This window comes from Ranitomeya variabilis, chromosome 1, assembly GCF_051348905.1.
Source record: "Ranitomeya variabilis isolate aRanVar5 chromosome 1, aRanVar5.hap1, whole genome shotgun sequence".
NCBI lineage: Eukaryota > Metazoa > Chordata > Amphibia > Anura > Dendrobatidae > Ranitomeya > Ranitomeya variabilis.
The window spans coordinates 11,794,258-11,807,925 of record NC_135232.1 but is presented as its reverse complement, the minus strand read 5'-3'; the positions used below and the strand labels follow the sequence as shown (position 1 = coordinate 11,807,925).

At 45.6% G+C, this 13,668-nt stretch overlaps 2 protein-coding genes across 1 annotated transcript in view; both read left to right on the top strand.

Annotated features, from left to right (window-relative positions):
- Window positions 1-13,668, top strand: part of LOC143793520 (uncharacterized) — a 349,323-nt gene that overhangs the window by 189,992 nt on the left and 145,663 nt on the right.
- Window positions 1-13,668, top strand: part of LOC143793528 (uncharacterized) — a 50,302-nt gene that overhangs the window by 19,252 nt on the left and 17,382 nt on the right. The window contains exon 8 of the mRNA XM_077280578.1: window positions 62-179. Coding sequence (XP_077136693.1) covers window positions 62-179 — 118 coding nt within the window. The remainder of the gene's footprint in view (window positions 1-61; window positions 180-13,668) is intronic.

The following is a 13,668-nucleotide window of genomic DNA, read 5'->3' as shown; positions in this document are numbered from 1 at the left end:
TAGAGGTCACAGATTTTGGTGGTTTCTTGTATTGTGCTGATTGTTACATCTGATATATCAGGAGGAAGATCCGACTAAGAATAAAGTGAAGGATGAAACAGAAGAAGAAGCGGTGACAAGGGGGGATCAGCCGTGTGTGAGTGACGGGAAGGAGGAGATTCCAGGAGATGTTTCCACAGGTAATAATGACCGGCACGTGATGATGATCTGCATGCGATGAGGATGATGAGCAACGTATGATGATGACCGGCATGTGATGATGATTGGCGTGTGATGATGATGATGATGACCAGCATGTGATGATGATGACCGGTGTGTGATATCGTGTGGTATCTCCAGTGTCGTGAAGCTTTATCTGCTGTCCACATCACAGCAGAAGTGTCCGGTGATGGCGCGGCTGCTCCTGCAGAGTCTGGCGGTGCACCGATGAATAATGGATCCGCCTTCACACCTCTTCTTAATGATTTAAGAAGCACAAATTTAGTTTTCCTTTACCTTTGTTAATATTACTTCCATCCTTTCTGTCCATATTTTTCTTCCACAAGTCCCGTGCTGCCATGTAAATGACTGAGCTTGTGATTCAGACGGAACCTCTGACTAGGGAAGATTCCCTATAATAAGGCAGATAGAGACACTGTGGACACTATAGAACAGGTGATCCGGCTGTGTCAAGCGTGCATAAAAGTGCTGTTGGCCACAGTTTTGTGCATCTTTGAAGAGACGGACAACGCTGAACTAAGGCTACACAGTAACTGTGCTGCTTCATTAGTGATTGGATCCCTCGAGGTTTCGTCTGGATCACGTATTTTGTATATTTAGACGGAAACCCCCATGTAAGTGCTCAGTGTAGAGCGCAGGATAAATGTGAATCAAAATGGTTTTTTTAAAATGTTCCCAATAAGAGCTTCATCTCAATTCACTCCTGAATCCAAATACCTCTTCCTCCTGAGCCCCATATTGTGCGTAAACCGCAGGTAGCGTCCATATATTTGGCATTTCTGTAGCAAGTAGAGACCGCTTAATTTACAGGGTGGGCGTCTCCAGAAGCGCAAGCTCAGCATAAAGTATGGACACTACAATGTACAGGCACTACAAGGTACTGGCAGTACAATGTCCTGGGTGCTACAATGTACGAGCACTACAATGTACTGGGCACTGCAGTCTACTGGGCATAATGTACTGGGCACTGCAATATATGGGCACTACAATGTACTGGACTCTATAATGTACTGGGCCCTACATTATATGGGCACTACAATGTACTGGACACTACAATGTATGGGCACTAAATTACAGTGGGGCAAAAAAGTATTTAGTCAGTCAGCAATAGTGCAAGTTCCACCACTTAAAAAGATGAGAGGCGTCTGTAATTTACATCATAGGTAGACCTCAACTATGAGAGTCACAATGAGAAAACAAATCCAGAAAATCACCTTGTCTGATTTGGAAGATTTATTTTGCATATTATGGTGGAAAATAAGTATTTGGTCATTAACAAAATTTCATCTCAATACTTTGTAATATATCCTTTGTTGGCAATGACAGAGGTCAAACGTTTTCTGTAAGTCTTCACAAGGTTGCCACACACTGTTGTTGGTATGTTGGCCCATTCCTCCATGCAGATCTCCTCTAGAGCAGTGATGTTTTCTATTCGCCATGACAGCACCCACTGAGAGAGGGGATCCGCCCCTAGGAACAGGAAACCTACAGAGAGATAAAAGGGGCGGCCCCCCCTCGCTCCTCAGTTGGTTTCCTGTTCCTAGAAGGGAACCCACAGAGAAGATCTCTGCAGTTATCCAAGAAGGGGAAAACTCGCCTGGATGCCGCCTGTACGTCTCTGCTGAGCGGCAGGGGCTCCAGAGCGAGTAAAAAGCAGAGTCGGGAGTTCCTGATGGTCCCTCCTCGTCTGCGGTGGCCGATCGGTGGGGCCTGAAGATATCAACGGTCTCCCTGCTGGGACACCGTTGTTAGAGGACGACCACGGCGGTGTGGAAATACCTGGTCGGTCCTGGTCTGCAGTGGTGTGGCGCTGAAACAAGCGATGGCTCCCCCCGGTCCCTCAGGTATGGTGTGCGGGGTTGCGATGCCGGAGAATCTGCAGCAGACGCCGGCGCATGCGCAGTGCGTCCAGGATCCCGGATGTAGTATGGCCGACCCCCTGAGGTCGGCATTGTATTTCCGGGTGAACCGCCATATTGGATTCCTCCTGGCGGTTCTCACAGGCTTCCTGAGACAGGAAAAAAAAAAAAAAAGCGATTGCACCTGCAGGGGCTGGGTAGTTGATAGCCTGCAGTATAAAGTCTGTTTAGGAAGGGCAAACAGCGTGCATTATGTCGTCCCATAAGGAAGTCAGTGAGCACCCCGTGGAAGAGCCACTTGTACCCAGTGGTAATGCTGCAAAAAGGAATAGTGGACACTCCAGAAAGAGTGATTCCACTGACAAATCGGGAAGGAAATCATCCCGTTCCACACCCCAGGCCGGACGATCCATCCAACAACCGGTATATATATATACGTCAGATTGATTGGGTATACAGCTCCATGGAAGTTATATTAGTCTCCTCTGCTTATGTCCCTCTTAGGCAAAAAGCAAGGAGAAGACCAAGCACAAGCAATGTGCCGTATGTATTGAGCCCCTGCCTGACGCTCATTCTAAAAGGTTGTGTCAGGCATGCATAGATAACACCCTGCGGCAGGAAGAGTCTGTAAAAATGAATGAAATACGGCTAATGATTCGGGAGGAACTCCAGTCGTTGAGTGGTGGTCCCTCAGGCAGTGTTGAAAAGAGGAGTAGGAGAAAATCCTCACCTAATACTGACACATCGGCGGAAAGTGGAGAGATTGATTCAGACGTCTCTCACTTATCTGGTTCCTCAGATGAGGCGGACCATGTCTGCTTCCCAACTGATGGAGTAAATAATCTTGTCAAATCAGTAAGGAAGATGATGGGGGTGTCTGAGGTAAAGGAGCCCCAAACGGCCCAGGAGGTTATGTTTGCGGGTCTCTCTCAGCGAAAGGGCCACGTATTCCCAGTGAACCAGGCTATAAAGGACCTCGTTAAGAAGGAGTGGAGCAAGGGACAGAAGGGGTTTATGCCAGTATCCTGTAAGAGGCGTTACCCCTTTGATGACGAGGATTTAAAGACCTGGGCTAAAATACCGAAGGTTGATGCGGCTGTCGCATCCACTTCTTGCCGTTCTACTCTACCGGTAGAAGACGCAGGCTCCTTATCCGATCCCATGGATAGAAAATCTGACGCACTTTTGAAAAAATCGTGGGAAGCTTGTGTCACTGCATTCAGGCCGGCAATCTCAGCCACATGTACTAGTAGATCTATGCTGGTTTGGTTAGACCAGCTAGACCAAAATATCAAAAGTGGTGTATCAAGGGAGAAATTGCGTGCATCCATCACCTTGATTAAGGGTGCTGCGGCATTTATATCCGATGCCTCCGTGGATTCGCTCCGCCTGGCGGCCAGAACAGCTAACCTCTCCAATACTGCTCGCCGAGCTTTATGGTTAAAAAACTGGAAGGGAGATGCCCAGTCCAGATCCAAATTATGTGCCATGCCCTGTCAGGGTGAGTACCTCTATGGAACTATTTTGGATGAAATACTTACTAAGGCGGGTGAACATAAGAAGGGTTTTCCTAATCCCTTTGTTCCTGCTTACAGAAGGGCATTCAGGAAGCCAACATTTGGCAGAAAGGGAGGTTTTAAAGACCAATGGAGGAACAAAGACTTCAGGCAGAAAGGCAATTTGTTTAACAAACGTCCTTTCAGGCCAGCTGAAAAATTCCGGGAACCCTATTCCACCAGTGGGCGGTAGACTACTGGGATTTATCAATCAGTGGAGAAAAATAACTGTCAACCCATGGGCCATAAAATTAATATCCTCAGGCCTCACCCTAGACTTCATCCGTAAACCTCCGGATTCCTTCCTGCTCACCTCCCTAAAATCCAGACTACTACAAGAAGCACTGGAAGTAGAGGTTAAGTCCCTCCTTGCCAAACGAGTCTTAATGGAGGTTCCGTCATCTCAAACAGGGAAGGGGTTCTACTCCCCCTTGTTTCTGATTACTAAACCTGACGGATCCTTTAGAACTATATTTAATTTGAGAAGACTAAATACGTTTATAAGACCCACAACGTTTAAAATGGAATCTGTTCGATCAGCCATAAAAAATTTGTTCCCTAACTGTTACATGGTAGTACTGGATCTTAAAGATGCTTATTACCATCTGCCAGTCACACCAGCAGTTTCTTCGGGTAGCAGTTTTTATAGACGGTCAAGTTCGTCATCTACAATATAGGGCAATGCCCTTTGGCCTATCTATGGCTCCTAGGGTCTTTACTAAGTTACTTTTGGAAGTAATGTCCTTTTTACGATTAAAGGACACACTGGTCATCCCGTATCTTGATGACCTGCTAATTGTAGGAAAAAATTCCTTACAATGTGAACAAAGGTTAGAGGAGGTAGCGTTTTCTTTACAAGCGCTTGGATGGATTGTTAACTGGGAAAAATCCAGACTCCAACCCGTCACTTGTCAAAGGTTCTTAGGACTCCTTCTGGATTCAGTAGACCAAAAATGTTGGTTACCTGATGATAAGAAGTTTTCCATTATTGGCAAAGTGGGCTTAGCAATTAAAAAACGTAATATGTCACTGAGAAATGCCATGTCATTGTTAGGTTCACTGTCATCCTGTATCCCTGCGGTTAAATGGGCACAATTCCATACCAGGCAGCTCCAGAGATTCATATTACAGGAGGACATTAAAAATAAAGGACATTTAGACCGGACAATTTATCTAACGTCAGAGGTAGTACACTCCCTTACATGGTGGTTAGATTGGGGGAATCTATCAGAGGGGGTACCATGGGTCATCACCCCTTCCACCATAGTAACCACGGATGCTAGTCCGGAAGGCTGGGGGGCACATTTTGAAGATCAGGTGGTTCAGGGCCTTTGGTCCAGATCAGAATTGGCTAATTCCTCTAATGTTAAAGAATTAAGAGCCATATATTATTCCCTACTCCACTTTCTTCCCCAGCTACGAGGCTCTCACACAAGGGTCCTCTCAGACAACACCTCAGCAGTAGCCTATTTGAATCATCAAGGAGGTACACGGTCAGAAAATCTTATGGAAATCTCATCAGACATCATGACGTTAGCCGAAAGTCATCTGTTGTCCTTATCAGCGGTGCACATCAGAGGCATAGACAACGTTCGTGCCGATTTCCTCAGTCGCCATACCCTTCATCAGGGGGAGTGGATGCTCAGCAGAAAGATTTTCAGGTTGATAACGGACCGATGGGGCGTGCCTCAGATAGACCTATTCGCAACAAGGTCCAACCGTCAGGTCAAAACTTTTGCCTCCCTTTGCAGACTGGACAACCCCGACATATTCGATGCCCTTCAGGTGCCATGGACATACGACCTAGCCTATGCATTCCCTCCGTGGAATCTATTACCTGTAGTAATAAGAAAAATAAGGGAGGAGGGGGCAAGAGTTCTGTTGGTAGCCCCATTCTGGCCCAAAAGGCCATGGTTCTTCTGGCTCAGGGCGATGTCAACTACAGACCCTTGGATCCTGCCTCAGACCAAGGACCTGTTGTCTCAGGGACCGTTTTTCCATCCTCGGGTAAAAGGCATGAATCTGACGGTATGGAATTTGAGAGGCACTTACTAACTCTAAGGGGTTTTTCCAGTGGGCTTATAGATACTCTTATGAAGAGTAGAAAGCCTTCTACCACCCAAATCTATGTCAGGGTTTGGAAAAAATTCCTTCAATTTCATACTGCACAACTTTCCGCTAAAGTACCTATATTTTCAATATTGGAGTTCTTACAAAAAGGACTTGAATTGTGACTGTCTGTAAATACTCTAAGAGTCCAGGTTTCAGCTCTAGGAGCCCTCTTTAGTTATGATGTGGCGGGAGATAGATGGGTTTCTCGTTTTACAGTGCCTACAAGTAGTATTCAACCCCTGCAGATTTAGCAGGTTTACACATTTGGAATTAACTTGGCATTGTGACATTTGGACTGTAGATCAGCCTGGAAGTGTGAAATGCACTGCAGCAAAAAAGAATGTTATTTCTTTGTTTATTTTTTTTTTTTAAATTGTGAAAAGTTTTTTCAGAGGGTCATTTATTATTCAACCCCTCAACCCACCAGAATTCTGTTTGGTTCCCCTAAAGTATTAAGAAGTAGTTCAGGCACAAAGAACAAGGAGCTTCACATGTTTGGATTAATTATCTCTTTTTCCAGCCTTTTCTGACTATTTAAGACCCTCCCCAAACTTGTGAACAGCACTCATACATGGTCAACATGGGAAAGACAAAGGAGCATTCCAAGGCCATCAGAGACAAGATCGTGGAGGGTCACAAGGCTGGCAAGGGGTACAAAACCCTTTCCAAGGAGTTGGGCCTACCTGTCTCCACTGTTGGGAGCATCAATCGGAAGTGGAAGGCTTATGGAACTACTGTTAGCCTTCCACGGCCTGGACAGCCTTTGAAAGTTTCCTCCCGTGCCGAGGCCAGGCTTGTCCGAAGAGTCAAGGCTAACCCAAGGACAACAAGGAAGGAGCTCCGGGAAGATCTCATGGCAGTGTGGACATTGGTTTCAGTCAATACCATAAGTAACGTACTCCACCGCAATGGTCTCCGTTCCAGACGAGCCCGTAAGGTACCTTTACTTTCAAAGCATCATGTCAAGGCTCGTCTACACTTTGCTCATGATCACTTGGAGGACTCTGAGACTGACTGGTTCAAGGTTCTCTGGTCTGATGAGACCAAGATCGAGATCTTTGGTGCCAACCACACACGTGACGTTTGGAGACTGGATGGCACTGCATACGACCCCAAGAATACCATCCCTACAGTCAAGCATGGTGGTGGCAGCATCATGCTGTGGAGCTGTTTCTCAGCCAAGGGGCCTGGCCATCTGGTCCGCATCCATGGGAAGATGGATAGCACGGCCTACCTGGAGATTTTGGCCAAGAACCTCCGCTCCTCCATCAAGGATCTTAAGATGGGTCGTCATTTCATCTTCCAACAAGACAACGACCCAAAGCACACAGCCAAGAAAACCAAGGCCTGGTTCAAGAGGCAAAAAATCAAGGTGTTGCAGTGGCCTAGTCAGTCTCCTGACCTTAACCCAATTGAAAACTTGTGGAAGGAGCTCAAGATTAAAGTCCACATGAGACACCCAAAGAACCTAGATAACTTGGAGAAGATCTGCATGGAGGAGTGGGCCAAGATAACTCCAGAGACCTGTGCCGGCCTGATCAGGTCTTATAAAAGACGATTATTAGCTGTAATTGCAAACAAAGGTTATTCTACAAAATATTAAACCTAGGGGTTGAATAATAATTGACCCACACTTTTATGTTTAAAATTTATAAAAATTTAACTGAGCAACAAAACTTTTTGGTTTGTAAGATTTATGCATCTGTTAATAAATCCTGCTCTTGTTTGAAGTTTGAAGGCTCTAACTTATTTGCATCTTATTAAACCTGCTAAATCTGCAGGGGGTTGAATACTACTTGTAGGCACTGTATATCAGCATGTGAACGGTCAAAACCTATAGATATACCACAGGTGCCTCAGTGGGATCTATCTCTGGTCCTAGATGCCTTGACACAAAGCCCGTTTGAGCCTCTACATGCGGCCTCATTAAAGAACATCTCGCTAAAAACAATACTGTTAGTAGCGTTAGTATCCGCTAGAAGGGTGAGTGATCTCCATGCCTTGTCAATTGACCCTCCTTATCTATCCGTGACATCTGATAGAATAATTTTGAAAACGGACCCTTGTTATCTCCCTAAGGTAGCCACTAGTTTTCATAGATCCCAGGAGATCTTGTTACCTACCTTCTATAAAGACCACTCGACTCCAGAAGAAGCCAGGCTTCATACCCTAGATGTTAAGAGAACTATTCTAGCCTATTTAGAGAAGACTAGGGACTGGAGGAAGAGTAGGGCTCTCTTTGTGTCTTTCCAGGGAAAAACCAAGGGGTCCAGAGTTACAAAGAACACGCTGTCACGATGGATAAGAGATGCCATAGTCCTGGCGTATAAAGCTGGAGGAAGAGATCCTCCAATACATGTGGGAGCACACTCCACAAGAGCCGTATCGACTTCCTGGGCAGAAAGGGCGAATGTGCCGATAGACCTTATATGTAAGGCTGCAACTTGGTCTTCACTAAATACCTTCTATAGACACTATAGATTAGATCTATCTGCTGCTTCTGACCTAACCTTTGGGGTTTCGGTTCTTGATTCAGTTAACCCACCCAGTATATAGTCTCTGAAAATCTCTCAGTGGGTGCTGTCGTGGCGAATAGAAAATACCGGATTACTCACCGGTAATGCTCTTTTATAGAGCCCACGACAGCACCCATTCAAATCCCTCCCTTTTCTTTATTTAGTTGCACGTGGTGTCTTAGTAGGGAGATGTATATAATAGAGTAATATGATATGAAGTTGTAAATATGTATATATGCCTAAACCTGGTAAACTAAAAAACCTGGCGGCGGTTCCTCCTTTTTCTCTGTAAAACAACTGAGGAGCGAGGGGGGGCCGCCCCTTTTATCTCTCTGTAGGTTTCCTGTTCCTAGGGGCGGATCCCCTCTCTCAGTGGGTGCTGTCGTGGGCTCTATAAAAGAGCATTACCGGTGAGTAATCCGGTATTTTTGGCTTTTCGCTTGGCAACACGGACTTTCAACTCCCTCCAAAGGTTTTCTATAGGGTTGAGATCTGGAGACTGGCTAGGCCACTCCAGGACCTTGAAATGCTTCTTACGAAGCCACTCCTTCGTTGCCCTGGCGGTGTGCTTTGGATCATTGTCATGTTGAAAGACCCAGCCACGTTTCATCTTCAATGCCCTTGCGGATGGAAGGAGGTTTGCACTCAAAATCTCACGATACATGGCCCCATTCATTCTTTCATGTACCCGGATCAGTCGTCCTGGCCCCTTTGCAGAGAAACAGCCCCAAAGCATGATGTTTCCACCACCATGCTTTACAGTAGGTTTGGTGTTTGATGGATGCAACTCAGTATTCTTTTTCCTCCAAATACGACAAGTTGTGTTTCTACCAAACAGTTCCAGTTTGGTTTCATCAGACCATAGGACATTCTCCCAAAACTCCTCTGGATCATCCAAATGCTCTCTAGCAAACTTCAGACGGGCCCGGACATGTACTGGCTTAAGCAGTGGGACACGTCTGGCACTGCAGGATCTGAGTCCATGGTGGCGTAGTGTGTTACTTATGGTAGGCCTTGTTACATTGGTCCCAGCTCTCTGCAGTTCATTCACTAGGTCCCCCCGCGTGGTTCTGGGATTTGTGCTCACCGTTCTTGTGATCATTCTGACCCCACGGGGTGGGATTTTGCGTGGAGCCCCAGATCGAGGGAGATTATCAGTGGTCTTGTATGTCTTCCATTTTCTAATTATTGCTCCCACTGTTGATTTCTTCACTCCAAGCTGGTTGGCTATTGCAGATTCAGTCTTCCCAGCCTGGTGCAGGGCTACAATTTTGTTTCTGGTCTCCTTTGACAGCTCTTTGGTCTTCACCATAGTGGAGTTTGGAGTCAGACTGTTTGAGGGTGTGCACAGGTGTCTTTTTATACTGATAACAAGTTTAAACAGGTGCCATTACTACAGGTAATGAGGGGAGGACAGAGGAGCCTCTTAAAGAAGAAGTTACAGGTCTGTGAGAGCCAGAAATCTTGATTGTTTGTTTCTGACCAAATACTTATTTTCCACCATAAAATGCAAAAAAAATGATAAAAAAACAGACATGTGATTTTCTGGATTTTTTTTTCTCAGTTTGTCTCCCATAGTTGAGGTCTACCTATGATGTAAATTACAGACGCCTCTCATCTTTTTAAGTGGTGGAACTTGCACTATTGCTGAATGACTAAATACTTTTTTGCCCCACTGTATATGGGCACTACAATGTACTGTGCACTACATTATATGTGCTTAGCTCCCAACTGTCCCTCATTGTGCTGGATTGTCCCGGTTTTCAGCCTCTGCCCCGCACTGCCGCATGGGACGCTCTAATCCCGCGGCGCAGACGGCAGGACCGACACGCCTTCTTGTATAGTTAAGCCGGGCCCTTACCCTTTTGTATGGCTGCCTGCTTTCTGCGCACAGGACCTGTGATGAGGTCACAGGAGGGGAGGAGTCAGGGGTCACATGATCGGCAGATCGGGACCTCCGTGGATTGCAGGACTTGGCTGTGCTGGTTGCTGCCACCTTGCCACATGGTCCTGCAGGAGGTAAGTAATGCCTTGTATGGAGTCAGGAGGTGTACAGTGTGGATGTAGCAGAGCCGTGTGTGTACGAGGTGTGCGGAGCGGAGCCGTGTGTGTACAAGGTGTGTGGAGCGGAGGCGTGTGTGTACGAGGTGTGCGGAGCGGAGCCGTGTGTGTACGAGGTGTGTGGAGCGGAGCCGTGTGTGTACGAGGTGTGTGGAGCAGAGCAGTGTGTGTATGAGGTGTGTGGAGCGAAGCCGTGTGTGTACGAGGTGTGCGGAGCGGAGCCGAGCTGTGTGTGTACGAGGTGTGCGGAGCCGAGCCGTGTGTGTACGAGGTGTGTGGAGCGGAGCCGTGTGTGTACGAGGTGTGTGGAGCGGAGCCGTGTGTGTGTGAGGTGTATGGAGCAGAACCGTGTGTGTAGGAGGTGTGCGGAGCGGAGCCGTGTGTGTGTACGAGGTGTGCGTAGCGGAACTGTGTGTGTGCAAGGTGTATGGAGCAGAGCTGTGTGTGTGCGAGGTGTATGGAGCAGAGCCGTGTGTGTGCGAGGTGTATGGAGCAGAGCTGTGTGTGTGCGAAGTGTATGGAGCAGAGCCGTGTGTGTGCGAGCTGTATGGAGCAGAGCCGCGTGTGTATGAGGTGTATGGAGTGGAGCGCGTGTGTACGGAGCGGAGCTGTGTGCAAAGTGTACGGAGCGCAGCCGCGTGTGTAGGAGTAGCTATGTGTGGCCATTATATGGTACGAAGTATCATGTGTGGTCATTATACAGTATGGAGCATCTTGTGCGGTCATTATACAGTATGGAGCATCATGTGTGGCCATTATACAGTATGGAGCATCATGTGTGGTCATTATACAGTATGGAGCATCATGTGGGGCCATTATACAGTATGGAGCATCATGTGCGGTCATTATACAGTATGGAGCACTGTGTGGCCATTATACAGTATGGAGCATCATGTGCGGTCATTATACAGTATGGAGCATCATGTGCGGTCATTATACAGTATGGAGTATCATGTGTGGCCATTATACAGTATGGGGCACTGTGTGGCCATAGTTTTTTGTTTATAATTATTGTATATGAAACAGTGTGATCAGCAGTGCTAAATGGGTGTGGTTGGGACGTGGATATGGGTGTGGCTAATTATGAATGGGTGTGGTCAGAGGCGTGGCCTAAAATTTGCCGCGGCGCGAACTTTGTCCCTCTTTCCCATCTTCAAAAGTTGGGAGTTATGTATGTGTACTGCAATATATCGGACTCTATAATGTACGGTCACTGCATTGACTGGGCACTGCGATGTACGAGCACTTCAGCGTACTAAGCACTACAATATATGGGCACTACAATATCCTGCATTCTATAATGTACTGGGCCCTATTATGTACGGGCACTACAATGGCATATTTGCATTTTCACTTAGCAACATCCACTGCTGCTTGTTTCAGGAGAACACCCATGGAGTCAAATACATCACTGAACCTGTGGATAAATTCCCAGAGGGGTGCCATTTCCAAAATGGGGTCACTTGAGGGGGATTCTGCTCTTCTGGCACTTATGGGTTCTGTATATGGAGTCCGCAGACTATTCTAGGAAAATCTGCCCTCCAGGAGGCAATTAACACTTCTTTCCTCCCAAGTCTCACCGTGTGGATACGCAGTACTGCCCAGCATCATATGGGGTATTTCCACGTTCAGCAGAAATTGTGTAACAAATTATGTGGTCATTTGTACCCTCATTTGTACCCATTTCCCCTTGAGAAAATGTAAAATCTGGGGCTAAAACAACAATATAATGGTAAAAATGTAACTTTTTCCCCACAGTTCAATGGTATAACATTTTGTGAAACCATACCTCTAGATATATTCCTTGAGGGGTCTAGTTTTCAAATTGCGCTCCAAAAGTCAAATGGTTCTCCTTCCTTTCCGAGCCCCGCCATGCGCCCATACAGTAGTTTCCCCCCACATATGGGGTATCGGCGTACTTAGGAGAAATTGTACAACAAATTGTGTGGTGCATTTTCTGCTTTTACTTTTGTGAAAATTAAAAGTTTGGAGCTAAAGCAACATTTTTTGTGGTGGAAAAATTAAAATGTTTCTTTTTTTCCTTCCACATTCCATTAATTCCTGTGAAGCACCTGAAGGGTAATAAACTTCTTGAATGTGGTTTTGAGCACCTTGAGGGGTGCAGTTTTTCGAATGGTGTCACACTTGGTATTTTCTGTCACATAGGCCCCTCAAAGTCACTTCACATGTGAGGTGGTCTCTAAATTAATAAAGTTTTGTCAATTTTGTTGGAAAAAAGTGAAATTGCTCATAAACTTTTAACCCTTATAACTTCCTAACAAAAAAATTATGTTTCAAAATGATTCTGATGTAAAGTAGAGAAGTGGGAAATGTTGTTTATGAACTATTTTTGGTTATTTAACTATATGGTTTAAGGGGATAAAAAATTTGTAAACTCTGAAATACTCTCATTTTGTCAAATTTTGGATATTTTCATAAATAAATGCAAATATTGACGACCACAATTTACCACAAACATGAAGTATGATATGTCACAGACCACAATCTCGGAATCAGTGGGATGTGTGGAAGCTCCAGAGTTATCACAAGTGACACTGGTCAGAATGCGGCTCGGTCAGTAACATAAGTAACTTACAATGGGGTTTGGTCCTAAGGAGATAATGTGCCTTCAGAGCTATTGCAGACCTCTAAGGTTTCCCACCGTGCCCTTCGGCATACTGAGGACATGATTACGGTGGCTGGAGCTCGGCTACTCGCGGATGTACGGTCACCTTTGTGACTAGTCTATCTCATTTACATACAGTACTGAATATTACAAGTCCATTTTTAATTGCATGGACACTTTTCTACACTAAGGGCACGATAGGAAGCTTGAGAGAGTGAAATGGCACTGGTGGTATATTGAGGGGGTAAATCCTGATGGCGGGGTCCCTTTAACCCCTTTACCCCCCAAGGGTGGTTTGCACGTTAATGACCGGGCCAATTTTTACAATTCTGACCACTGTCCTTTTATGAGGTTATAACTCTGGAACGCTTCAACGGATCCTGGTGATTCTGACATTGTTTTCTTGTGACATATTGTACTTCATGATAGTGGTAACATTTCTTTGATATTACCTGCGCTTATTTGTGAAAAAAATGGAAATTTGGCGAAAATTTTGAAAATTTCGCAATTTTCCAACTTTGAATTTTTATGCAATTAAATCAGTGATATGTCACACAAAATACTTAATAAGTAACATTTGCCACATGTCTACTTTACATCAGCACAATTTTGGAACCAAAATTTTTTTTGTTAGGGAGTTATAAGGGTTAAAAGTTGACCAGCAATTTCTCATTTTTTACAACACCATTTTTCTTAGGGACCACATCTCATTTGAAGTC